At 41.9% G+C, this 26,555-nt stretch overlaps 1 protein-coding gene and 1 pseudogene across 2 annotated transcripts; one reads left to right on the forward strand and one right to left on the reverse strand.

Moving 5' to 3' along the window:
* Window positions 1-121: 121 nt before the first annotated feature.
* DNAJC8 (DnaJ heat shock protein family (Hsp40) member C8) lies at window positions 122-25,734 on the reverse strand. Of its 2 annotated transcripts, XM_027576219.2 has the most exons (9): window positions 25,594-25,734; window positions 22,591-22,692; window positions 12,152-12,208; window positions 8,406-8,472; window positions 7,792-7,886; window positions 6,162-6,233; window positions 2,924-3,015; window positions 1,930-2,005; window positions 122-616 (listed from the first exon to the last, which is right to left on the reverse strand). In XM_027576219.2, exons 1-9 carry the CDS (start codon window positions 25,669-25,671, stop codon window positions 494-496), a joined length of 762 nt encoding a protein of 253 aa, XP_027432020.1. In that variant the 5' UTR covers window positions 25,672-25,734; the 3' UTR covers window positions 122-493. The 2 variants fall into 2 exon arrangements, with proteins under 2 accessions (XP_027432020.1, XP_027432028.1); XM_027576227.2 differs by lacking the exons at window positions 22,591-22,692; window positions 25,594-25,734 and adding an exon at window positions 16,752-16,834.
* LOC113917589 lies at window positions 22,076-22,173 on the forward strand (annotated as a pseudogene).
* Window positions 25,735-26,555: the final 821 nt, after the last annotated feature.

A 26,555-nucleotide genomic window follows, 5' to 3' on the forward strand; every position in this document is an offset into this window, starting at 1 on the left:
GCGTGCCCACTGCCTTCCCTGTCTGATCTGGGGCTTCAAGGGATGCCACGCCCGGAAGCAAGCAATTGAAGCAAAGGGGATTCCTAAGGTGGCCCAGGCTTGTCTCTGAAGTCACGGCAACACCATTTTAAGGAATATGTTTAATTGGATGATTTCCACAAACTATACACGAAGTTTCTAACCATCACAATTCAGTGAAGTACAAAACATTAAGTTACAGGCTGTGGGAAGAGAAGGCAGCACCAATGGTGGCACCTTCCAATCCTGGTTGGTCTAGGGGTAGGGGGTGGGGGAAGGTTTCGTTTTAAACTGAGCCCCTCATTTCAATGTACAAAAGAATTACTCTGATCGATATTAAATTGTATTGAAAACAAAACAGACTAAAAAGCAACTACTACTCCATGTTGGGGTGGAAATGGGAGGAAAGAATGAGTCCTTCAAAGCAGGAGGGGAGACAGGTGGGGGAAGGTTCTGTGGCTGTGACCCCAGGTGGTCACTCACGCTGTTCCATTTTTACTTTCGGTGGTCTCAGGAAGGTCCGATTTTTCTTCTCTTTCTTCCCCTTTGTATTTGCTTGGAAGTTTCGCCAGCTGTCCACACGACCATCTCGACTTTCCTGAGCACAAAAGAGGTTTGGGGGTGAGGAAACTAGCTGACGAGAAGAAGGGCCTGGACCTGCTCTGCCATCCCCGTAGCTCAGCTCGCCTCAGTCATCCCCGTAGCCCAGCCTGGCTAAGTCCTCTGGAATAATCCCAGAGTAGAACAGAGCAGAGCTTTCCTCCCACTTCCACAGGCCCACAAAAGGTGGCATCCCACCCCTAGAAGGCAGGATCAGCTGCGGGTTGGAAGAAGAGAACAACGTCATCACAACATCTGCCGGGGACCTCAGGGCTGGATATTTAGCAGATGCTCTTTCCTTCTTTTTTTTTTTAAAGATTTTATTTATTTATTTGAGAGAGAGAGAGAGAGAGAGAGCACAAGCAGGGGAAGTGGCAGGCAGAGGCAGAGGGAGAAGCAGGCTCCCTGCAGAGCAGGGGGAGCCCGATGTGGGACTCGATCCCAGGACCCTGGGATCATGACCTGAGCCGAAGGCAGTCGCTCAACCAACTGAGCCACCCAGGCGCCCGCAGATGCTCTTTCTAACCCTCACAAACAAGCGGCCTGCAGCGGGTGGTGCCGCCACCATTTCACAAATGACACCACCACGGCTCGGAGGTTATTGCTTTCTCAGAGTCATACAGCTATAGCCAGCAGGACAGCCGCTCTTCCCACTGCATCCTCCTTTGGCCCTGCAAAACTCGGAGGGAGGCTCAAAGCCAGCACCATGCCTCGCCATTACACTGAGAGGGCCCCGAGTTTCTCTCCCTGCTTATCAAGGGACCTACTCATTTTCTTTCTCTGCATATAAGCAGGGGGACAGAAACACAGTTATCAACTCTGGTTAACCAATCCCTAGCCTGAGACCTGAATGTATAGCAGAAAAGACACCAAACATGGCTCAATTCAGGAAATTGGCTGAGTACCTGAAGAATATAACCAGGGTGTTAAAGGGGAGTCAAGTTCAAAAGTCAGGATATCAGGGTCATAAGAACCTCAGTTTCTGCTAACAGACCTCTTAAGTAGGGCACCACTCCATGACTACCCCCTAATCTAAACGTGCAAAGCATTTTTCTCGAGCCCACTTGGCAGCTGTGCCTTCCATAATCTCTAACAAGCCCTTCAGGGACCCTCCCTGCCCTTGCCAAGGCTAGAGAGCATATAGGCAGCTGAGCCAGGACCCATTCTCCAAAGCTCCTGCTCTTCGCCACGAATCTCCTCACCCCGATCATCTGTCCCAGTCAGTCCTGGCAATGCCCCAGGAACCAAGTTTCTATGCTGGGAAGTTTTCTTACTCTGGAATGAAAATCCCTGACCACCCTGGAAACTTACCTCAAAGTTTTTCTGCCACTCCCTTTCTCGTTTGGCTTTTTCTTGAGCTTCAATTTCTTCTTCCCTTTGTCGCTTCCTAGGAAGAAAACCAAACCAGAGTATTTTTATGATACTAAGAGACTGTCTTAACCATACAAGTTAAGCCACTCCCGACAGAAACAAGTATATAAAGTAAATCAACTCCCTAGGGTTCTATAAAAATGGCTGTCTGGAAAAGGCTCAGAGCCTTTTCATGAATGTCTTCCCCTAAAGCACACAGATGAGACCGTGGGCAGGGCTATAGGGCAGGGTATAAATACCCCCAATTACACAGACAGACACATAAGGCTGTCAAGGCCCCGCCAACAATAATCATAGGTTATGGGCTCCGCCTATAGGTTCAGGGCTCAGCCTGGGAGAAAGCCACCTCGAGAACCCAGGCCACCCTACTTCAGTAGAATGACCATTACAATAGCAGAGGTCCTTATTCAAGAGGATCTTTGGACAAAACCCAATTTCATACAACCTCAACTAGCAAAATATGGTTACTGCTAAACACTAATCAACAATACAAAATACATAAGTTAAATTTACCTCAAGATTTCTGATAAGTGAGGGAAATCATACTTTGGGATAACAAATATTTTGTAACTAATTACACTATACAGTAAATACTACAGACTCACCAAAGCTGCAGCCACTAGTCACACAAAAGGTTCTGGCCTCAATAACTCTGCCTATTTAACTCCAGGAAATCAGGAAGAAAACACATAGCGCTCTTCATTAAAAACTCCCTAAGGACAGGTCTATTCAACATTTCCCAAAAGTCCGAGACAACTTCTTACCCTAGTGATTCAAAAGTTTGGCTGTTTCAGATAACTATTTTATACAGTTTCTTAAATGATGTACTATAGAATTCCTTGATGAGAAAAATCCTTCATTAGGAAAATCCCCAAAGACCAATTTTGATTAATCTAGGTACTTAGATGGATTAAATGAATATACTGATGTATACCTTTCATGCATCTCTTTGGCTTCTCTCTCTTTCCTTTTAATTTCCAGCTCAGCAAAGAGTTTCATGGTCTGTTTATATACTGCTTGTTTGAACTACAAGAAAATTAAGAACAAAAGAAAATAAAAGTCAGTACTTTATCAGCAACTTGAATCCAGCACTTTTAGATGGAGCCCAAGACAAAAAGCAGATTAGAACCAGCAAGGAAGAAAGATTTCAGAGGGCACTACTTAATGATGCTCTCTCCCGGGAGATAAATAACCACCACCTAGGAGAACTTTCCATTTTCTCCATGTGGATGATACACAAGAAACTTACCCTGGTAAAAAAACACCAAAGAGAAAAAACTTCTACCTGCTTCTCACAACCATGTGGGAGGACCCTTTCCTCCAAAGAACTTTGAAAAAATAACTTTCATTCTCTCCTGTTACAAATCTCTTGTAATTGCTCTGGGCTAGGCACCAGCTGGGTACTAGAAGTTGCTATCAAGCAGCCCCGCCTCCGGAGTCTACTGACGACAGCAGAGCGTCAAAGCTACTAGTTGGATATCCCCCATTATCTGTTCTCCTTCCATGTAAAATCCCTTATCTTTAGGTACCTGGTCACCCAATGTAGAAGCCCGTATTTCCTAGGCTTCCTTGTAGCTAGGTACGGCCATGTAACTTAGGTTTTAGCCAATGGGATATAAGGAGAAGTGACACAGCAATTTCCTGGAATGTTCTTAGAGGGAGTACACTTATCCCGCCTTGTCCCCTTCCTCTATTCTGCTGTTTGGCACATGGGTGAGGTGATGACACATCCTGGACTGTGAGGATGGGGGCGACATTCTTGTCGGCAGAGCTAACAGAATGTTGAGGAGAGGAGAATGAGTCCTTGGGTGACACATGGTCCAGTGCTGCCACAGCAGCGCCCATCTTCCCAAAGACTACATTGTACAGGACAGAAAACAAATCACTATCTTGTTCAAACCATCATCTTGGGTCTCACTTGTATGCAGTTGAACTGATATTCTAACTAATACGCAGACAGAAAAAAAATAACACAACATAAGACAGAAAACAGAACTATCTTTAAAACCTTTTTTCCCCAAAATATAAAGTATTTTAAACATACAAAGAAAAATAGAAAATAACCCATCGTGCATATTTCATAGAGCCTAAGTTCCAAAAGCAGAGACACTGGAGCAAAGAGTAATATACGGAGAGAAAGGGAAGTAAAGGAGCCCCAGAATGTGTCACTTCTTTTTAATACTGTTATCTGCCAGGCATTGCTCAATAAAAGCAATACTGACAAACCCCAGTCCCTAATGGGGACAAACATCAAAGGAGTGAAGGAGTCTGTAATGAGTATTTTAATATCTTTAAAGGCTCCAACTCTCTTGGATGGATGGTTACTGATGACAGAATTTTTTATATTTTTTTTCCAAATTTTCTATCATTAGCATGTGTTCCTTTATATGGGGGGGGGGAGGGGAAGACAACTTTAAAAAGTTACAGTTCTTTTTAAGAACTGTAGGAGGTCCTCCTCCTAGGAGGACCAAGGAGTATTTATGAGAAGGTCTTCAGAAAAGACCAGAGATCATTAAAGGGAAGGGAAGAGAAAATACGACTGAGGAGAAAAAACTGAAATACTGGGACAGAATGAACCCAGGACAGGTGGCTAGTGCGGGGGGCGGCCTCACAGTTCACAAGCAGTGTTACCCACAGAAGACGGGGCCAGGCACTGCCAGCAAGACCACTGAAGCAAGAAGTCGTAGGCAAGTCTCCCTAGCAAGACAGCCTCTCTCGTATGAATCTTTAAAAACAAGATAAGTAAATGGTAAGTTACTTATTGATCTAAACTGAGGCAAGATTAGGATGACTGAATTTTTCAGGCTAGTGAGGCAATCAGACAAATATCTACGTAGAATCTCTCTCTCTGCCAATCTCCACTAAAGAGCCCAAGGGATGAAGCAATATTCTCCAGTTTCTCTATAAATTATTACCTGGAGCACAGTGAGCACCCATGGCTGGTGGAAAGCCGTTTACTAGCCGGTTAGAGTCACCTGTGGTTGCTCCCAAAGTGCTCTATGCCAGTTACAATTACTACTATACTTATGAGATTTAAATACCACAGAAATTGATGAATGTGGTTATACAAATAAATGCTTGTGGTTTCTTTTTATTTTTTTTTTTAAAGATTTTATTTATTTATTTGACAGAGAGAGACACAGCGAGAGAGGGAACACAAGCAGGGGGACCAGGAGAGGGAGAAGCAGGCCTCCCACTGAGCAGGGAGCCTGATGCGGGGCTCGATCCCAGGACCCTGGGATCATGACCTGAGCCGAAGGCAGACGCTTAACGACTGAGCCACCCAGGCGCCCCTGTGGTTTCTTTTTAAAACTAAGTGGAATGCTTTAGAAAGATTCAATAAACATAAGTCCCTAAAAATACTGGTGTTGGGGACACCTGGGTGACTCAGTCAGTTAAGCATCTGCCTTCAACTCAGGTCATGATCCCAGGGTCCTGGGATGGAGCCCCACATCAGGCTCCTTGCTCAGCGGGAAGCCTGCTTCTCCCTCTGCCAGCCGCTCCCCCTTGCTTGTGCATGCTCTCTCCAATAAATAAATAAAATCTTTAAAAATAAAAAAGTAATAATAAAATAAATAAAAATACTACTGTTAAATTAGGTACAGGTGAGACATCTGAAAAAGACTGGAAAACGAATCATCCGAGTGGGCTTGCACTTTTGAAGACCTTAGCTTGCTGCAGCCTCCTTTAGCTGGCAAAGCAATAAAGCTATTGTTCATCTTTATCCAAAAACGAAACAAAACCACCCATGAATCATATATAGCTAGGATTTTCCTCTTGGTTTTTGTTTCACAAATACCTAAGTTTCAATGTACTGCAAATAACATTAGAAGTAGAAACTGTGGATAATGCTTCATGTGGGTGTTTTATTAAATGAAGTCAATGGCAAATGCCAATCAGCAGACACGCATTCAAAGAAAAGGCCATGGCCCTATGACAAAAAAAAAGGGTGAGGCTTAAAAATAGGAGCATGGACATACATTTAAATATTTTAAGTTAAAACAAAATGTTTCCAGCACGTATGCGTCACTCCTTAGGCTTCCCTCTCTTTAACTGGGTAATGTGACAACACTGTGATGAGAGGGCACGAGGGAACCTCTCTCTGTAGCATGGGGCTGGTAAGGTGTGCTCAAGTGCAGGAGACTGAGTGGCTTTTCCCGTATCTCACTCACCAGCTCAGGGTCGTCCTCCTCCACATTTGTAGGTTTTCCTTCCTTCTTTAATTGCTTTTTTCTCTCTTTCACCTAAAAAGAATTTTTTTCATCAAAAAATTGAGACTATCCATTAAGCTGCACACATATGGCATGGGCACTTTCTGCAGGTACAGGCAGGACAAAAGGTTTATGTGGAAATAAAATGAGCCTCTGCCCCTCCCCTCCACAACAGCAATGCAATCAAAGGAGAACTAAGAACCAGGGGTCCTTCCCCTAACCCCATCTAAAATCCAATCCACCAGGAAGGATGCAAGGGGACCAGCAGGGAACTTGTCCCCAACTCATCAGATCCTAGGCCAGAGCCAAAGAGCCTTGGATATGTTTATCAGATTACCCATTTCTCTTTTGCGGCCGGTAGTTACATGTTCATAGCAAAGAAAATATATTTGTCAAGTTTTAGAAGAATCTACCAAATTTGTGGCATTAAGTTTAATTGTTTTCTGGCATTTCAACAACTGCATTATTGATAATTTTCACTGTGAAACCCCCTTAAACCAATCATATTAACTGATTTTTTTTTTTTTTTTTTGCTTTGGCCACCATCGAGATCTAAAAAAATAAATTTAAATATACTCCTTCACACAAGAATGTCATTACTCTTTTAATCATCCACTACTGCTCCAGCAAAAAGCCAGTGCCTTCCAAGCTCAGAACAACCCTACTGCCACCTTGTGGCCAGAAAGCCTGAGGATGGCTCCCTTACAGGCAAAATACAGAGGAAAAGTTAACTACCACAATAATTTAAGGAGAACTTGTCAGGTCCTTTTCTGATTTCGACCAAAATTTGACCTATAGGTACCACTTCAACACATGACCAGCAAGACATAGTTATGGCCATCCTTCTCCTCTTTTTACTCGTTTTTTTCATCTCATTTGGACTCATTATTATAATTGGTTATACAATTCTGTTTCAGATTCCAAAGCTCTTCAAAGAGAAGGTCACACCCATATTCGCTCCCAGCTGAAATAGCTCTTACGAATGGCCTCACGATTCTTACCCCAGCAAGTAAAAAATTAAAACAAAGACCCTTCTTACCTCAAGCAAGCCATCTTAACACTTCCCACCACTCGGGAGATTTAGGTAATGCAAAAAAAATAAAACTAGCTATAACTGAATTTATTTTAGTTGAATCCTTCCCAAACCCTGTTATTAATACAGATACGCACCTCCTCCTATTTTAAAAAAAATTTACTCATGTCCCCTTGCCAATCTTTCTCAAGCCCATGTTCCAACCCCTTCACAGAGACAAGAATAAAAATCCAGGGTCAAGGATCATCATGGCTGCTCCACTCTTCCACTCACAGAACTGGGTAATGTGACAACACTGTGATGAGAGGGCACGAGAGGACCTCTCTCCGCGGCATGGGGCTGGTAAGGAAAGAGGGAGAGGCCGCAGCCTCCTAGCCTCTCCACATCCTGCGCTCTAGGGCACACACCATTCATGAGCACCACAGCAAACTTTCGGAGACCAGATAAAAGGTCACAAGTTACAGCAGTAGGTACTGCTATGTTAACATTTACCCTCCTGCAAGGTGCCCGAGGCTTGCTAATACTTCCTATAAACACAGCAGCACTATAAATACTTACAGTGTGTTCCACGTATTCTTTTCCTGCCTGAATTACATCCAGGGCCCTCTTCTTTTGTTCCTGATCCAGTAGCAACTTGTAAGCTTTGTCCACAGCTAATGCAAAACATTGAAATTAACTGTTTCTGCAAACACCCTCTGAAAGTCTGAACTATACTCAGGCAGTGTAAATGGACTTGTGCCATCTAAAAGCATTCCCTACTTCGTTAAATTATTTATTGTCATTAAACTAATTTAAAAACATACAACTATAGCAATGACTTTCCTTGAGAGCCTTGGAAAAAATTAAATATACCCTCAAGACTAAATACACCACATCTAGATTTAATTCAGTGATAAAATACTTCCAATTATTTTTTTATGTTCAAAAAAGAAAAATGATCCTACGCAGTAACAGTCTTTCTTGGCACATAAAAGTTTTAACAAAGCAAAGTTAAGATCTATTTCTTAAACAGCAACATTCTGCTTTGGAATGACAACTGTTCTACTGAAAACCACAGCTTCTTCATCACCAGAAGACAAAACTGTAACATTCCTTTCTTGATCCAGGACAAGGAACAGTTAGTCCCTAGCATTGATAAAATATTACTCGGAAGCAGGTAAATTTACAAATACCTTCAAAAGCCTTTTGTGCTCTGTCAGCATCATCTTGGTTTTTGTCAGGGTGCACCAATATGGATAACTAAAATAAGAGGAAAGTTAGGTTTGTCAATAAGAGGAATATTTAGTAACTCTTCACCTGCACTGCGCCTCTTTACAACCAAAAGCTCTAAGGTGTTATGGCCAAAAAGACTGTCAGCTGGAAGCATTTTTAACAAATTAATAAGTATCATAAATGTGTAGAAATACTGGTCCTTAAAATTGAAGCACCAAAAGGTAAACGCACAGCTGAGAAACATGTAGGGTTTTAATCACAAAGTTCAGAACAAATATAAGCCTAGTATTATGAGGATGCTGTGAGGATGCAGGAGAGAGACTGAAAAGCACCCAGTTCCTATTATGTTCCTTATACTGGGCGCTGTAAAAGCAGAAGCACGTATGAGGTATCATCTCTTTCCTAAAAGAACTTTTAATTTAAAGTAGTGGTTCTCAAGGCGGGGGACAGGGGGATGGGTTAAATAGGTGATGGGGACTAAGGAGTGCACTGGTGATGAGTGCCAGGTGATGTGTGGAAGTGATGAATTACTATATTGTACCTGAAACAAATATACACTATATATTAACTGGAATTAAAATAAAATCTTTAAAAAAGAAAAAGTAGTGGTTCTTAGTTCTGGCTGTGCTCCATCCCTGTAAAGTTTTTTTGTTTTTTGTGTTTTTTTAAAGATGTTATTTATTTATTTATTTATTTGAGAGAGAGAGAGCAGGCGTGCACGCACAAGCAGGGAGAGGAGCAGAAGGAGAGGGAGAAGCAGACTCCCTGCTGAGCGTGGAGCCCAACTCAGCCTGATCCCACGACCCTGACATCATGACCCGAGCAGAAATCAAGAGTCAGATGCCCAACTGACTGAGCCACCCAAGCGCCCCCCCCAACCCTGTAAAGCTTTTTAAAAATACAGGTCCACTTTCTACCCTCAGACCCTCTGATCAGTCTCTGGCATCTGTCCTTTTTAGACCTCTACTGGATTGGGTATCAGATGATAGTAAGGAATTAGTGTTAATTTTGTTAGATGTGACAAGTAAGAAATGCAAGAAAATGTCCTTTTTTTTCTCGGGGGGATACATGATGAGTATTTGGGGTAAAGTATCATGATGTCTGTAATTTACAATTCAGCCAAAAACATATAGTTAAAGAGGTGAAGCGCTGCCTACAGACGATGAGTATATGGGTGTTCACTGCTCTACTCTTTCTTTTTAAAATGTAATTCAAGTGTTTTATAATAAAAAAGTAAATAAAAAGCAAAAATCTCCACACGTGATTCTTTCAGGCAGCCAAGATTAAGAATCACTGACCTACTATCATGGACAGACCAAAATCAACTAGCTGGAACAGTGGGACTCTGGGGGAATGACAGCAAGTGGGAATCAAATGCTAAACCCAGCATTATTGGAGCCAGAATCCTGGGCTCTGATTCCAACTCCAATCACCTTCCAGCTGTGAGACCTTGAGCAATTCACTTAACCTGTCTCTGTGCCAGTTTCCTCCTCTGTAAATAGAACAATACCAGGTACCTCTGTCTTACTGGGTTAAAGATGAAATAATGCAAGTAGAAACTTAGCATACTGTCTAACATGCATTGACAATAGTCAGCATATAAAGAGGACACACTATATGCCAAGAAAAAGACACACTATTCTAAGCGTATTGTGTGTATTACCGCATTTAAATCCTCCTAACAACCCCACTAGGTAGGCACCATTATGATGTGCATTTTACAAATGAGGTAACAGGCACAGAAAGGTTGAAAACTTGTTCAAACTGCATATACGGGGTATGGCCAAGACTGGAACTCAAGTCAAATAGCTCTAGGGCCCACACTCTTTTTTTTTTTAATATTTATTTATTAGAGACAGAGAGAGAGAGCATGCACGAGTGGGGTGAGGAGCAGAGGGAGAGGGAGGGAGAGAGAAGCAGACTCCCCACTGAGCTCAGAGCCTGACGTGAGACTCCATCTCACGACCCTGAGATCATGACCTGAACCAAAACCAAGAGTCGGACGCTTAACCAACTGAGCCACCCAGGCACCCCTAAGGCTCATACTCTTAACTATTAGATCATATTAATGACTAAAGAACTCTTATTGAGTTCTTTGTACAGCTACATAAATAGCTGTTCTGACTATGGATTTGAATGCTTGTTTATTAAATTGGGAATGACTGCTAATGCATTATATTAGGAGACTCAAAATTTTAGAAAAAAGAAAAGGTACAGAGTAGAACTCTATAGAGCTAGAAAGTTATATAATGGAAAATGCCTGAGTAGGCAAAGATAGACAACATCTTGGCTTAATAGAAGATCAGAAGATGATTATGAGTCAGCAATGTGGGGGCAATTACAGTATTGAAGAAGCAGGCACAACACTGGATATTAATAAGTATGTCCTGCAGGAGCTGAGAATTATATTCGGCACTGGTTAGGTCCTATTAAAATATGAAGTACATAAGAGATATAAAAAAGTTGGGTAAAGTTGAAAAAAAAAAGACATGAAATATACAGAAAATACAATTAGTAAAGACAGATTGCAGGAAGTATGATTATTCAATCCCTAGAAGGAAAGGCTGGAGGTTACTCAGCTATCAAAATTGGAAGGATTTTTAAAAAGGCTACTATAAAATTTTGTAGCTCAAGCTATGAAACATCAGACTGGGCAAGAAAGCACTCTATACGAAACAGGGTATCTCTTAGGTATTTATTTAAGTTTGCAAAAGATAAAATTATTGAGGAAGGAGATCTTAAAAATAGAAAAACTGTTACGAAGGGCATCTGGGCTGCTCAGTCGGTTAAGCATCCGACTCTTGGTTTCGGCTCAGGTCATGATCTCAGGGTCTTGAGACTGAGCCCTGTGTCAGGCTCTGCGCTCAGCGGGGAGTGTGCTTGAGATTCTTTCCTCTCCCTCTCCCGCCCCCTCTGCTCCTCCCCCTGCTTGCTTTCTCTCTCTCTCAAAATAAATAAATAAAATCTTAAAAAAAAAAAAAACTTGTTACGAATCATTTAACATATTCTCCCTGGGAAGGCAGAGAATTTAATAAGCATGACTCCAGTAAGCTCTACTGTTCTATCTTGTATTTCTCCTGATTAAGATTCATTCTATTCAGAAGTCAAATTCATTCTATTCTTCTCACTCACTCCCAACCGTATGCCTAGATTTGAGAGTGGGTAAGATGCTGTCATAACCTTCAGAAGTCTGCTGAATGCAGCTGTCACTGAGCTTCATGGCCTACCAATAACCTACTGCTATAGGTGGGCTGTGTGAATGTCAGAGGCAAGCCATGGTCTCTAAATTATTTACAAATTTTGTCACTGTGAGGCTGGTTGTTTTTTTTTTTTTAAAGAGTTACATAGCCTTAAGGTTAAAAAAAGAAAAGTTAAGGGGTACCTGGGTGGCTCGGTCAGTTAAGCGCCCAACTCTTGGTTTCAGCACAGGATATGACCTCAGGGTTGTGAGACTGAGCCCAGGGTTGGGTTTCCCACTCAGTGGGAAGTCTGCTTGAGATTCTCTCTCTCCCTCTCCCTTTGCCCCTCCACACCACCTCCTGCTGCTCACACACACCCATGCTCTCTCTCTAAAATAAATAAATCTTAAAAAAAAAAAATTAAATTTTGGCCTGCAAGTCATAATAGCAAGTCCTAACAGAATCATGTGCTTACTGTATTTCCAAAAGGTTCAAACTCCATCTATTACAGCGAAACAGTACTGTACCTGTCGAAACCTCTTTTTTATTTCTTCATCTGTCACTTCAGGATCTATCTGCAGAACCTGGAAGAATCAAAATCAAAACTGTAAAAGAAATTAAAAGAATGTATGAATTTAACAGGTGTCTAATAATTATACATATTATAATCAGCATCTAGAACAGTACTCAGCATTCCAGAACAGTGCCTGGCACACAGTTCTAAAAAATGCTCAAGAGGGTGCCTGGGTGGCTCAGTTGGTTGAGCATCTGCCTTCGGCTCAGGTCATTATCCCGGGGTCCTGGGATTGAGTCCTGCATCGGGCTCCTTGCTCTGTGGGGAGCCTGCTTCTCCCTCTCCCCCACCCCACTTGTGCTCTCTCTCACTATCTCTGTCTCTCTCTCTCAAATGAATAAATAAAATCTAAAAAAAAAAAATTTTTTTTTAAATGCTCAAGAAATATAAATGAGGGGTGCCTGGCTGGCTCAGTCACTAGAACATGCAACTCTTGATCTTGGGGTCATGAGTTCGAGCCCCACATTGGGTGTAGAGATTACTTTAAAAAAATATTTTTAAAAAGAAAAAAGAAATATAAATGACCAAATCAGTTAACAGAATAATAGTTATACCATTTTAGGGGTCTCAATTAACACAGTAGCTACTTTTATTCCATCAGAAGAATTTATCTTATACCCAGAGACATGTTTCCAGACCATGTTGGATGTTCCCTTCATTCATTATGAAAAGTATCCCCCTACCCTACCCCTACTCATCTTTGCAAATGTGGAGAAAGCATAAACATGCAACAGGGAAAAAATTAGGCTGGCTCCCTGATTTTCAATCCAGAAAGGTCCACTGGGCTCCACTTTATATCCGTAATTCACGTGGGCCAATGATTCTCAGCCCAGAGTGGACATCAGAATTGCCTGTGAAGACCTGTGAGTGATGCCCGGGACCTACTCTAGAAAAGTCTGATTCCAACTCATTAGAACTGAGGTACAGCCAAATGGAAGGATCACCACAAATACATACATTCATTCAAACATTTACGTTTACATTACCTGCTGAACACAGTGCTATGTACTAGAAATGCAAAGATGAATAAACAGGGAAAACATATTTTTTAAATTACCATATAATAAGTGCTTTGGGGGGAAGGGAATGTTATACATAATTAAAGCAGATGATTTCACAGTATAGTCCATGGATTCAACACAGCACCTAGTATTTATTTACTTGGTATTCAAGGCCAGGGGAAGGTCCTGAAAGGGCAGAGGGTGGGAAGAGTTTGTTAGGAATTCAGAAGAGAAGGCCCCACATTTCAGTGCAACTGAATCAGAATCAACACTTAACAAGATCCCCAAATGATTTGAATCTTTTAAAGTCTGAGAAGCACTGGCAAGAAACAATGGAGGTTAGAAAGAAGTATGTTCAAAGTTAGCAGGATCAGTTAGTAACAGGCACGGGGGGTGGGGAGCAGCAGCCAAGAGAAAAAAAATGAAAATAAACCTTGAAAGGAAAAATACATACTAGAAATTAAAACTGCAAAGTAATCCACCAAGCTTAGTCAGATGCTTGGTGTTTCTTAAAAACCTGGCAACAAGTAATGTCAAGATTTATTGCAAGCTTTCAAAACATTCCAACAGCCCACCTACAATAATAAAGTTATTGGTAGGCAATGAAGCTGAATCACCACTGCATTCGGCAGACTTTGGAAGGTTATGACAAGAGCATACCCCTCTCCAATGCTAGGCAGACATTCAGGGTGAGGGAAAAGAGGAACTTTAAAGCAAAGAATTTTCAAGATTCATTGTGTCCCCTTATAACTTCCCAAGGGAGAAAGGAATTGGGAAAAAGTCACTCCGGAGGAAGTATGCAGCCATATGAGAGTTACAGATAAAGGGAGGGAACCGTACGTACACACATATTCAGAGAATTTTAGCTTACCTGGTTCAGGGGAAAAGAAACGTACTGGAGCAAACCAAACTCCAACAAACCCCAGGTGTCCAAAATGAAGGAGAAAGAACACTTCCCACCTTCACACACCAAAAAAGCCTCCAATAAAGCTATAGCCCAGAACTAATCATACCAAATGTAATTCATAAACCTTGACTGGTTCCCAAGTTAAATAAATAAAGTAACTATAACTGAGATTTGGGGGACACCTGGGGCTGCTTGAGTGTGGACTCCATTAGATGATGTTATTCAATTAATGCTGTTTCTCTTAGGTATGGTAATGGTGTTGTGGTTATGTAGAAATCTGTTCTTGTTCTGAGGAGAGGCATGGTAAATTATTTAGGCATGAAGCCTCACAAGTCTACAGCTTACTTTCAGATGATTTGGCAAAAAAGAAGGTATGTACAGGTATGTATATATATACACACACAAACACACACACATCAACCAAAAGTTATTTTTCCAAGAGTTATATCACATGTGCACATGTGATCACAGGTAACAAATATTCACTGAGTGCCTTCAAAGCTAATCCAACTCCTTTCCTATCTTTAAGAGTTGGAGGTGCCATATGTGGCCATGAAATACAATGAAAACGGTGGGCCTATCCCTGTGGCCCAAACCTCTCTGAAGCCAGTTTCCCACTCAGTACAAATTTTTGGAGCACCTAGGGTTGCTAGATACTGTGCTCACTACTATTCTCATGAATTTAAGGTCCATCAGGTGAAGAACAGACAAGTAATAAGTAATTCTTATAAACCTGATAAATGCAAAAAAAACCCAAAACAAAACAAAAAAACATGATAAATGCCATATTACCAATACGGCTCTTAGGAAGCACACAGATCTGCTCAGATTCTTAGGTTTTTCTGACCACTCCTGTGTCTCAGGCTTTGGGGATACTACAATGAAGAATCCACAGTCTTAGACCTCAGAGAGTTAACTAATCATCTCATGTTAACAAAAATGTTTGACATTTGTCCAAGTTTCTGAACTCAAACGGTAACAGCCTCCTTTGGGATCTTCCACTTGAAAAAGGAATCCAGTCTCTGTCACACCTGAACTCTGACCTGTTGTTAATGCGCAAGTACCAGAGTTCTATGAGATAAATATCTTTCTTTCCAAGGTACTTAACAAGATAAAAGAAAATAAAGTCAGTGATGCTCCCTGTTGGCGTCTTAAAGTTAAATCAAAATAAGAAACACCAGAAGGACAGGACTGAGCAGGGACACAGGTTCATCTAAGCTTAGGGAAGGAAGTGGGGAAGTGCCTCAACCTAAGAACCACCGCAGAACGCAAAAGAAAAGATGCTTGCATCATGGCTGAAGGTCCAAATAGGGAGCTGCAGAGATGGCAGGAAGAAAAAAAAGATGCTCCCTGGATAAGGATTTCTGAGAAGAACCCTCAGATTCCCAGTCTACTGCCTCCCTTTTCTACCTAGCTATTACTGCATTACTCTCCTTACCAGAAGACCAGGCCGCTTACCTCTGTAGAAAAATCGGATTTATTTAGATGGGTCAATAGTTGCTGCACGAGAAACAAAAGTCACTCATTTCCTGTATCACCAGGAACACCTAAGATTCTGACTTTAGAGTCAAAAAGCAACTTTATAAGGAGACAATGACAATGACGTCCACCTTATAAAGAGGCCAGCACATTTGTAGAAAATAGACAAGACAAATATTCTAATGGATAGTCATGGAGTCCTGCCCATTCAAACACAATGTCCCATCTTCCCCAGTGTGTTGACCTTAGCATATCTTTGTGTAAAGATGTATATATTCAAACACACACACACACAGTCAACCCTTGAACAACACAGATTTGAACTGTGTGGGTCAACTTACATATGGACTTTCTTTTCAAATAAATACAGTATACTACTATAAATATATTTTCTCTTATGATTTTCTTAATATTTTCTTTTCTCTAGCTTACTTTATTATACGAATACAGTATTTAATACATATAACATATAAAATATGTGCTAATCGATGTTTTATGTTATCAGTAAGGCTTCCAGTCAACAGTAAACGGATTTTCAACTGCGCAAGGGTTTGCATGCCTAATCCCTGCATTGTTCAAGGGTCAACTGTGTGTGTGTGTACACATATACCTGTATGCATAATGTGTATATATACTCAAACATACTTCCTATAATCAGGACAAGAGCTACAGGGTAGTAATTTCCAGAACCACAGTAACTAGTAGGGCATTAAAAACATCCTAGCCTTCATACTATTCCCAAAAATTTGTCATTTCTTGTCAATTGGATTCTCCATAGGAAACATGAATTACCTTAACAAATAAATGAGTAAGTTATATGATCACATGTCCCCATTTCATGGTACTATGTACAATTTAAGAGTATGGTGAAACAGAATGAATGTACCATCAAATTCTTTATCACTTCTCAAACAAATTATCTTCTCCCTCCCCAAAATCAAATCAAAAGTACTTTTTTTTCTAAGATTTTTTAAGTAAACACTACATCCAACATAGGGCTCAAACTCAAAACCCTGAGATCAAGAGTCACAGGCTCTATCAACTGAGCCAGCCAGGCACCCCTCAAACACACTCTTTAAGCTTTCCATCTTCCCCTTCCCTGAGCAATACAATCCAAACACATTAAGTGGAGCCAGGCACTTAGATATCTACTAGTTGACATATACTCTGAGTGGGGCATCAAAATGGCCCAGAGCAGTTTCAGAGCCCATCTGGGATGAAGACGATGGCGACCACACAGGGAGTAGTGGCCAGGCACACAGTGGTGGAGCACACGGGTGAGAAGAGCATCCACACAGAAAGGAGGGGGACACAAACCACGAGAGACAATGGACTCTGAGAAACAAACTGAGGGTTCTAGAAGGGAGGGGGGTGGGGGATGGGTTAGCCTGGTGATGGGTATTAAAGAGGGCAGTTCTGCGTGGAGCACTGGGTGTTATGCACAAACAATGAATCATGGAACACTACATCAAGAACTAATGATGTAATGTATGGTGATTAACATAATAAAATTAAATTAAAAAAAAAGAAGGGCAGCCTGACATGGAGGTACAAAATGGGTTGAGAAGGGCAACTCCGTGGACAGGCAGCCTGGCATAGGGTGTACCTAAGCAGGGTTAAGACTGTAAACATGGGAGGGTAGCCAAGTGCAGGGTATCAGAGCCCAAGATGGATAAGCAAGGAAATCCACATGGAAGTAGAGCCCAACACTGGGCATTTGAGACTGAACAGGGTAAGGAAAGTGTCCACAAGGGAAGGTGGCCTGGCACGGAGTATAGGAGCCCAAGCAAGAACATCTTCACAAAGGCGTGGCCTAGCATGGGAAACCTGTGCTTGGTGAGGTGGGTGCCGATGTAGGAGGACATCCAATGTAAGAAGGGAGCCCAACAAGAGGTGTCAGAACCCAAGCAGGATGTAGGGAGCAATTGTATGGAAGTATGGCTGGCAAAGAAGTTGGAACTGAGCAGAGTGAAGAGGACCTCCATGCACACGGGTGACCTGGACTGTGGAGTTAGAGCCCAAGTAAGATGAGGAGGGTGTTCTCAGAGGAAGTTAGCCTAACATAGGGTGTCAAAGCCAGAGCAGAGTAGGAAGGTTCCTGCTTGATGAGGAGGACGCTAGAGCCCCCAGGGGGTAGAGGGCAAGCACAGGGAGCCTGAGCTGGGTGAGGAACGCACCTACATAGAAGGGTAACCTGGCATGGGAGTTTTGAGCTCAGGTATGGTGAGAAGGGTTTTTGCACAGTGAGGAAGCCTGGTGTTGGTGTCAGAATAAAGCAGGGTGAGGAGGGCAGTCACAAGAGGGAAGGAATGGCAGCTGTGAGATCAGATGCAAACAGGAGGACCAATTAAGTAACTATATATATATATATATTTATGATAATGGGAGCCTGGCTTCTCACTATGAAAGAAGGAAACCACAAACATGGAAAGGAAAAAAAAATGTGAATAAACCCTGTAGTGCTGGATTGAAATTGGATGTAAATACATGTATATACACATGCACGCACATGCACCCATGCACACACACACACACACATACTCACCCAATCCTTGGCCCTATCTACCAATAGGGTCTAGGGGTAGTGACATTCCCAAAAGCAATGAGTACACCTAGCACCCAAATCTTGATTTCTAAATACCATTCTTCACTAAAAGGAACCAGAGCTCCTCACTGAAATGATTAATTTTAGGCTAGGTCAGGAAAAGTATAAGAGTGCCTAGTAATCAAAGAATGATGAAGACCTATCAAAAGATAGGATCTGGGGAGCCTGGGTGGCTCAGTTGGTTAAGCAACTGCTTTCGGCCCAGGTCATGATCCTGGAGTCCCGGGATCGAGTCCCACATCAGGCTCCCTGCTCGGCGGGGAGTTTGCTTCTCCCTCTGACCCTCTTCCCTCTCGTGCTCTCTATCTCTCATTCTCTCTCTCTCAAATAAATAAAGTCTTTAAAAAAAAAAAAAGATAGGATCTGGCTTGAAAGGTAGCCTACTGGCCAAATTTGGGACAATTTGAGCAATGAAATAAATAATATCAAAATATAACACACTGAGGGGAGACGAACCAGGAGAGATGATGGACTCTGAAAAACAAACTGAGGTTTCTGGAGGGGAGGAGGGTGGGGGGATGGGTTAGCCTGGTGATGGGTATTGAGGAGGGCACATTCTGCATGGAGCACTGGGTGTTATGAACAAACAATGAATCATGGAACAGTACACCAAAAAAAAAATATATATATATATAACACACTGAATAAAATAGGAAACCCCCAATCTATACTGACAAATGAATAAATTGAAACTCTGATAAGGAGAGGATATTTGCACAGTCTCAAAGTACCTCTCCATAAAATACTTATTACAAAGAGGGGGAAAAAGTAACTTCATGAATAAATCCAGCAGGTACCTCTTGAAGTAATCTGGTTAACATCATTAGTAATGGGATACAGCTAATGGAAATATCATGTACTTTATAAGTTGCAAAGAGAATACAGTATCACTTCTGTGATATTCCTCCCAACATTGTATAAACTGAATCCAGCTGAAGAAACATCAAACAAAATCAAACTGAGAGATATGCTAAAAATAACTGGCCTATAATCTTCAGAAATGGTAAGGTCACCAAAGATAAGAAAATGCTGAGGAACTGTTCCAAGCTGAAGACTAAAGGGACATGACAACTAAATCTAAGAGTTGATTCTGGGCTGGATCCTTTTGCTATACAGGACATTGAGACAACAGGCATACTGAATGGGGTCTGAGAACTACATGGTAACAATGTCATCAGTGTTTGTTTCCTGATTTTTATGGTTATATTGTGCTTCAGAAGGAGAGTGTCATTCATAGGAAAAATATACTGAAGTATTACAGGGCAAAGGGGCATCATATGGACAACTTAGTATCAGATAGTCCAAGAAAGTCTTCATAGTATATTTGTAACCTTTCTGCAAATCTGAGATTGTTTTAAAATGTAAAAATTCTTTAAAAATTACTCTTCAAAAAACTGGAGCAATGGATGAACCTTGAAGACATTATGCTAAATAAAATAAGCCAGACACAAAAGAACAAATACTACGTGATTCCACCTATACGAGGCACTTAGAACAAGCAAATTCATATATAAAAGTAGAATAGAAATAGACTGGGGGTAGGAGGAATGCAGAGTTACTGTTTAATGGGTTTGGAGTTTCTATTTGGAATGATGAAAAAGTTCTGGAAATGATAGTGGGGATGGCTGCACAACACTGAATGTGTTTAATGCCATTGAACAGTACACCTAAAAATGGTTAAAATGGTTAATTTTATGTTATGTATATTTTACCAGATTAAAAAAAGTGGGGAAAAAAAGGTTTTAAATACTCAATAAGTGTTTTTATAAGATGTAACAATATTCATGTCAAAATTATAGTTGTAAACAATTAGAAACTAGTTTAAATATCCTACAATAAAGGAATTGTTTAAATAATAATTATAAAAACTTTAAGAAATGTATACACTGCTTCCAGTGGCAGGTTGGGGGAAGGGGCAGCAGGCACCATGTCCAACTGCAAAGCCCCTAAAGCAGCCCAAGAAGCAGGCCAAGCAGACAGACGAGGAAAATAAGGTATTCAAGCAGAAACAGAAAGAGAAGCAGAAGAAACTCGAGGAGCTAAAAGTGAAGGCCATGGGGAAGGGCCCCTGGCCACAGGTGGAATTAAGAAATCTGGCAAAAAGTAAGCTGTTCCTTGTGCTGGAGGCAATGATGATCCTTAATTCCATTCTTGTTTAAACATCTGGATTCCTTGTCATAGCATCTATTGTTACCTATAGCTGAAATGAAGTGTTGTCATAGATCCTGTTGTATAATTAAGAATAAATTTTTATAAAAAAATAACCAATCATAAAAAAGAAATGTATACAAATATTTTATATTAACAATACAGCATTTAAAATAGAATGAAGGGGCGCCTGGGTGGCTCAGTTGGTTAAGTGACTGCCTTCGGCTCAGGTCATGATCCTGGAGTCCCAGGATCGAGTCCTGCATCGGGCTCCCTGCTCAGCAGGGAGTCTGCTTCTCCCTCTGACCCTATCCCCTCTCATGTGCTCTCTCTCTCTCAAATAAATAAAATCTTTAAAAAATAAATAAATAAATAAAATAAAATAGAATGAAGTGCATCATCCTCGTTTTGTTTTTGTTTTTTTAAGATTTTATTTATTTATTTCACAGAGAAAGACAGAAGGCGTGCACAAACAGGGGGGAGCTGCAAGCAGAGGGAGAGGAGCAGCAGCCCTCCCACCAAGCAAGGAGCCCGATGTGGGGCTCAATCCCAGGACCCGGGGACCATGACCTGAGCCGAAGGCAGATGCTTAACCGACTGAGCCACCCAGGTGCCCCATCTTCCTTGTTTTAAAATAAAACTTTTTCGGGGCGCCTGGGTGGCTCAGTCGTTGGGCGTCTGCCTTCGGCTCGGGTCATGATCCTGGGGTCCTGGGATTGAGCCCCGCATCAGGCTCCCTGCTTGGCGGGAGGCCTGCTTCTCCTTTGCCTCCCACTCCCCGAGCTTGTGTTACCTCTCTCGCTGTGTCTCTATCTGTTAAATAAATAAATAAAATCTTTGGGGGGAAAAAAATAAATAAATAAAAACTTTTTCTTTTTTTTAAGTAAGCTCCATGCCCAGCATGGAGCCCAAGGTGGGACTTGAACCCATGACCCTGAGATCAAGACCTGAGCTAATATCAACAGTCAGATGCCCAACCAACTGAGCTACCCAGGTGCCCCTAAAATAAAACATTTAAAATAACTGAAGTATAGGGCGCCTGGGTGGCTCAGTTGGTTAAGCAACTGCCTTCAGCTCAGGTCGTGATCCTGGAGTCCCGGGATCGAGTCCCACATCGGGCTCCCTGCTCAGCAGGGAGTCTGCTTCTCCCTCTGACCCTCTTCCCTCCTGTGCTCTCTATCTCTCATTCCCTCTCTCTCTCTCAAATAAATAAATAAAATATTTACAAATAAATAAATAAATAAAATAACTGAAGTATAAACAATTAAGAGGGGCTATTTCTCTTAGGTAGGATTACACATGATTATTCCTTCTTTCTTTATATTTCAAATCTTTATAAGAAATATGGTTTACTGGGGTGCCTGGGTGGCTCAGTTGTTTAAGTGCCTGACTTCAGCTCAGGTCATGATCCCAGGGTCCTGGCATTGAGCCCTGCATCAGGCTCCCTGCTCAGTGAGGAGCCTGATTCTTCCTCTCCCTCTGCCTGCCACTCCCCCTACTTGTGCTCTTTCTGTGTCAAATAAATAAATAAAATCTAGGGATGCCTGGGTGGCTCAGTCAGTTAAGCATCTGCCTTTGGCTCAGGTCATGGTCCCAGGGTTCTGGGATCGAGTCCCACATCAGGCTCCTTGTTCAGCGGAGAGCCTGCTTCTCCCTCTCCCTCTGCCACTCCCCCTGCTTGTGCTCTCTTGCTCTCTCTGACAAATAAATAAATAAAATCTTTAAATAAACAACTATCTGCAGCCAATTAAGCTGACTGTGCTCTTTCTCCATGGGGGCCCAGTGTGCCATGGCTGCAAATAGTAGCCTCCAAATAAAAATCTTTAAAAAAAATAAATAAAATAAAATAAGATAAAATAAGAAAACTAAGGAAACCCAAAAGTATATTTGCTTGTCTATAATCTTGTGATCATTTTTTGGTTGTTGGGTTTTTGATATTTGTTACTGCAGTAAAACAGAAAAGCTGTAACAAGCAAACTAAATCAAAGTTCCTAAATTTATCAAGGCTAGCTATCCCTTCACATTTGAAAATAAAGTCCTATATATTTGGGTTGGTAAAAGATGGAGAATATTTGACAAGGCGAAGACACCTCATTTTCCTTAACATGGTGCCTCTCAAACTCTGCTCATAATAAAACCAACAAATCTCAGTTCCAACTCTACGACAAATTAAGTGTGTGTTCCGATGTAAGTCTGCGTGCAGCTATGCAAAGCTCCCCATCACAAAGCCACAGCAACATCAGACAGCTCACCTCAAATGGGTTCAGATTGAAGTAGGAAGAACCAGGACGGGTCAATCTTTCAATCTGATTTTTGGATGTTAGAACTGAATCTCTCTTCTCTATTTGTTTCACCTAAAATGGAGGGAAAGAAAAACTTCATTAGTAAAGTTCAAAAATAAACTCTGAATTGTCACCTTAACAAGCTACTGACATGTTCAGCAAACATTTGTCTACATGTGGAAGACAGTTTGCCAAATGCTTTGGGAATAATTACAATAGTTATCATTTATCGAATTCTAATAAAGTAAAAACTTTACATATATTTATTCCTCCCAACCATCCTATACAATAGACATTACTATTATCTCCATTTCACAGATAAGAAAACTGAGACTTAGAGAGGTTAACTGACTTGTTCCCAATTACCCAACTTGTAAACAAGAACTTTAACTATAACAGTTTGAGGAATCAAGAACATTCAAACAGGGGCGCTTGGGTGGCTCAGTCGGTTAAGCATCTGCCTTCGGCTCAGGTCATGATCCCAGGGTCCTGGGATCGAGTCCCGCATCGGGCTCCCTGCTTGGCGGGGAGCCTGCTTCTCCCTCTCCCTCTGCCTGCCACTCTGCCTACTTGTGCTCTCTATCTTTCTGTCAAATAAATAAATAAAATCTTTTAAAAAAAAAGAACAAACATAAATATATCACAGCCACCACTTTCAAAGAGCTTCCACTGTAATGATGGAAGATGTACCTGTGCTGTTCATACTTAATTTACAATTTTTATTTAAGAAAAATACAATTAGGGGCGCCTAGGTGGCTCAGTCATTAAGCGTCTGCCTTCGGCTCAGGTCATGATCCCAGGGTCCTGGGACCAAGCCCCGCATCAGGCTCCCTGCTCCGCGGGAAGCCAAGCCTGCTTCTCCCTCTCCCACCTCCCCTGCTTGTGTTCCCTCTCTCACTGTATCTCTATCTGTCAAATAAATAAATAAAATCTTTAAAAAAAAGAAAAAGAAAAATACAATTATACTGAAATATATACTAAAAACAGCATTAAAAAAGTATATGGGAGGGGCAAGTAACTCTGCCTACCTAACTCGAATAGAGTTAGAAAAATCCCTGGCCCAAGGGCTCAGTATGTTGGGCACCTGACTCTTGATTTCCACTCGGGTCACGACCTCAGGGTCCTGGGATTGAGCCCTGCACCCCACTCTCCACTCAGTGCAGAGTCTGCTTGGGATTCTTTCTCTTCCTCTTTCTCTGCCCCTCCCTCACCCAAATAAATAAATAAATAAAATCTTAAAAGAAGAGAAGGGATGGGAAGGAAAAGAAAGGGTAAAGAAAACCCCCTGACCCAAAGACAATGCTAAGGAGAACAGGCACCAGGCAATGCCAGGAAAACATCCTTGGTGCCACTGTCAGAACTGTAATACTAGCTGAAATGAATCACTGGTATGTTATAATACCACCTTTATTCCTATGGCCAAAAGGAGTTTGGAAATAATTTCAGTAACATAAAAAGCCGTTCCTTCCCAGTATCTCCCCTCTTCACTTTCTTTAAAATAGCATGCCACTCCCCACCCCCTAAACCCTACCTTATTTCCCAGACTTATTTTCCCTCATTGCACTTATCACTACCTGACACTATATTGTACATGTTTGTTTATTGCTTATCCTTCTCTACAGAATGCAAGCTCTATGAAGACAGGATTTTTCTCTGTTGTTCACTACCATACCTCTAGCACCTAAACAGTACACTAGTACATGTCAGGTACTGAATAAACATTGACTGAATGATGACTGAAGGGTCCTCCTTTAGGTATTTACTCTCATTCAATTCAAACAAACCAGGATTGCTTTTCTTTTTTCTCTTTTTTCTTTTTAACTAAGCAATGGTAAGTGAAACAATTTCCAGTATAACTGCAGAGTAGTCATTAGAGGTCAATAAACTTTGGTACCAGTGTATCAACATTTTCAAGTTAATTGGGCATTTCAAAAGGACAAACTATAAAGGATGTGCTAATTCCATTTTTAAATTTAATACTTTGGAGAAACTACTATGTAACAAGCACTGTTACAAATAAAAGATGAATGTGACATGGTGCTGAACTGAGTAGCTCACAGCCTAGAGGGGAGCAACTCCATTCCTCAAATCCATGCCAACTCACAGAGGTCCATCTTCAGCTTTCACTCTTAAAAAGACCCTTTCTTATACACTAACTCCTTTAATGCTCATAAAACTCGTTTTAACTCTCGCTTTACAGAAGTGGGAACGGAAGATCTGCAAAATCAATGCCTTGAAAAAAATTCAATCACAGTCCAATTAACTGCTTTGCAAAAATCCAACCCAAAGTCCTCCGACTCCAAATGGCATGCTTTTCTTTCATTTATTCATTCACTTGTTCAACAAATATTTACCAAGCAATCGCTATGTTCTAGGCGCTGGAAATGCGACAGTAATCGAGGCTCAGACCAAACTCACTCCAGTCCTAACATGATACCAAGCTGCTATCTGCTTTAGGACCCATAACAAATTATTTCACCTCCCTAAACCTCAGGTTTGTCATCTGTAAAACAGAGATAATGCCTACCTGGCATGAGGCATAGCGCCTGACGTTCGCGAATGGCAGAAATAACCACTAATACAACTCATTACAGAGGACTAAGAGTGAACAGTGGTTCCATTTAAAATAAAAATGAGGCCCAAGACAGTTAAGTCGCTCCCAAGAAGGCCACCCTCTGCCAGCCTCTGACTCCGCGGACCTGGGGACTTCTGCACGCGCCCAGGCACTTCGTTGGCCACACTCGTCCTCTACCCGCAGACGTCGGACCGGGCCCCTTTTCCGATGCCCAAGGGATTCCCCCAGCAGCTATCAGGCAGAGACGCACACACACCCCCCAGCCCCCCGCCTCCCCGAAGGCCAGACAGGAGGAGCCGCCCAACGGTCCAGGCCAGGAAGACCACTGCCTTTGCCCGCTGGGAAAGTAGGACTGGGCGGGGTCGCCCCGGTGCCACTACTCCTCACTCAGTGTTCACCTCACTGTAGAAGGTCATAAATGCTTCCTCGGTGCTCCCTCCGCCAGCCGAAGCCCCGCTCTCTCCAGGAGCCGCCATTTCCCCGGCCCAGCAACCACGTGACACCCCTGCGCAGGCGCAGCCTCCTGTGATTCTTACAAGCCCGCCTCTGTAGCCCCGCCCCCTTCCTTGTGAATCTTAAAGGGTTCGCAGCCCAGCCAGACACCTCTAACTGAATACTTTTTTTAATTGAGGTGAGATATACATAACATATAATTAAAATGGATAATTCAGTGTGTCTTAGTACACTCATAGTATTGTGCAACCATCAACCTCTGTCTAGTTCCAAAACAGTTTCATCACCCCAAAAGGATTTCTGGCACCTATGAAGTATTTCCTCCCCATTCCCCCTTCTACTCAACCCCTTACAACAACCAGTCTGTGTTCTGCCTCTATGGATTTACCTATTCTGGACATCTCATAATGCAATCATACAATATGTGACCTTTTGTGTCTGCCTTCTTTCACTGAGCATAATGTTTTCAAGTTTCATCCAAGGTATAGCACGTGTCATTATTTCTTTTTTTTTTAAGATTTTTTATTTATTTGACAGAGAGAGATTTTTTTATTTATTTGACAGAGAGATAGCGACAGCAGGAACATAAGCAGGCAGAGTGGGAGAGGGAGAAGCAAGCTTCTCGTCGAACAAGGAGCTGATGCGGGGCTCGATCCCCGGACCCTGGGATCATGACCTGAGCTGAAGGTAGTCGCTTAACGACTGAGCCACCCAGGCACCCCTAATTTCATTATTTTTTATGTCTGAATGTTATTCTGCTGTATAAATATACCACAATTTGTTTTCATTCATCAAATGATAAACATTTGGATTGTTTCCATCTTCTAGCTGTTGTGAAATGATGCTGCTATGAACGTGTGTGTACATGTATTTGAGTACCAGTTTTCAGTTTTGGGGGGGTACATAC

Source organism: Zalophus californianus, chromosome 4 (genome assembly GCF_009762305.2).
Source record: "Zalophus californianus isolate mZalCal1 chromosome 4, mZalCal1.pri.v2, whole genome shotgun sequence".
NCBI classification, from domain to species: domain Eukaryota; kingdom Metazoa; phylum Chordata; class Mammalia; order Carnivora; family Otariidae; genus Zalophus; species Zalophus californianus.

Coding starts and splice junctions, on each gene's coding strand:
- DNAJC8 (XM_027576219.2), bottom strand. CDS start 25,671: ATGGCGGCTCCTGGAGAGAGCGGGGCTTCGGCTGGCGGAGGGAGCACC. Junction 7,887..8,405: donor AGCACAAAAGGCTTTTGAAG/GTATTTGTAAAT, acceptor GTTTTGCATTAG/CTGTGGACAAAGCTTACAAG. Junction 6,234..7,791: donor AAGAATACGTGGAACACACT/GTAAGTATTTAT, acceptor AATTCTTTTTAG/GTGAAAGAGAGAAAAAAGCA.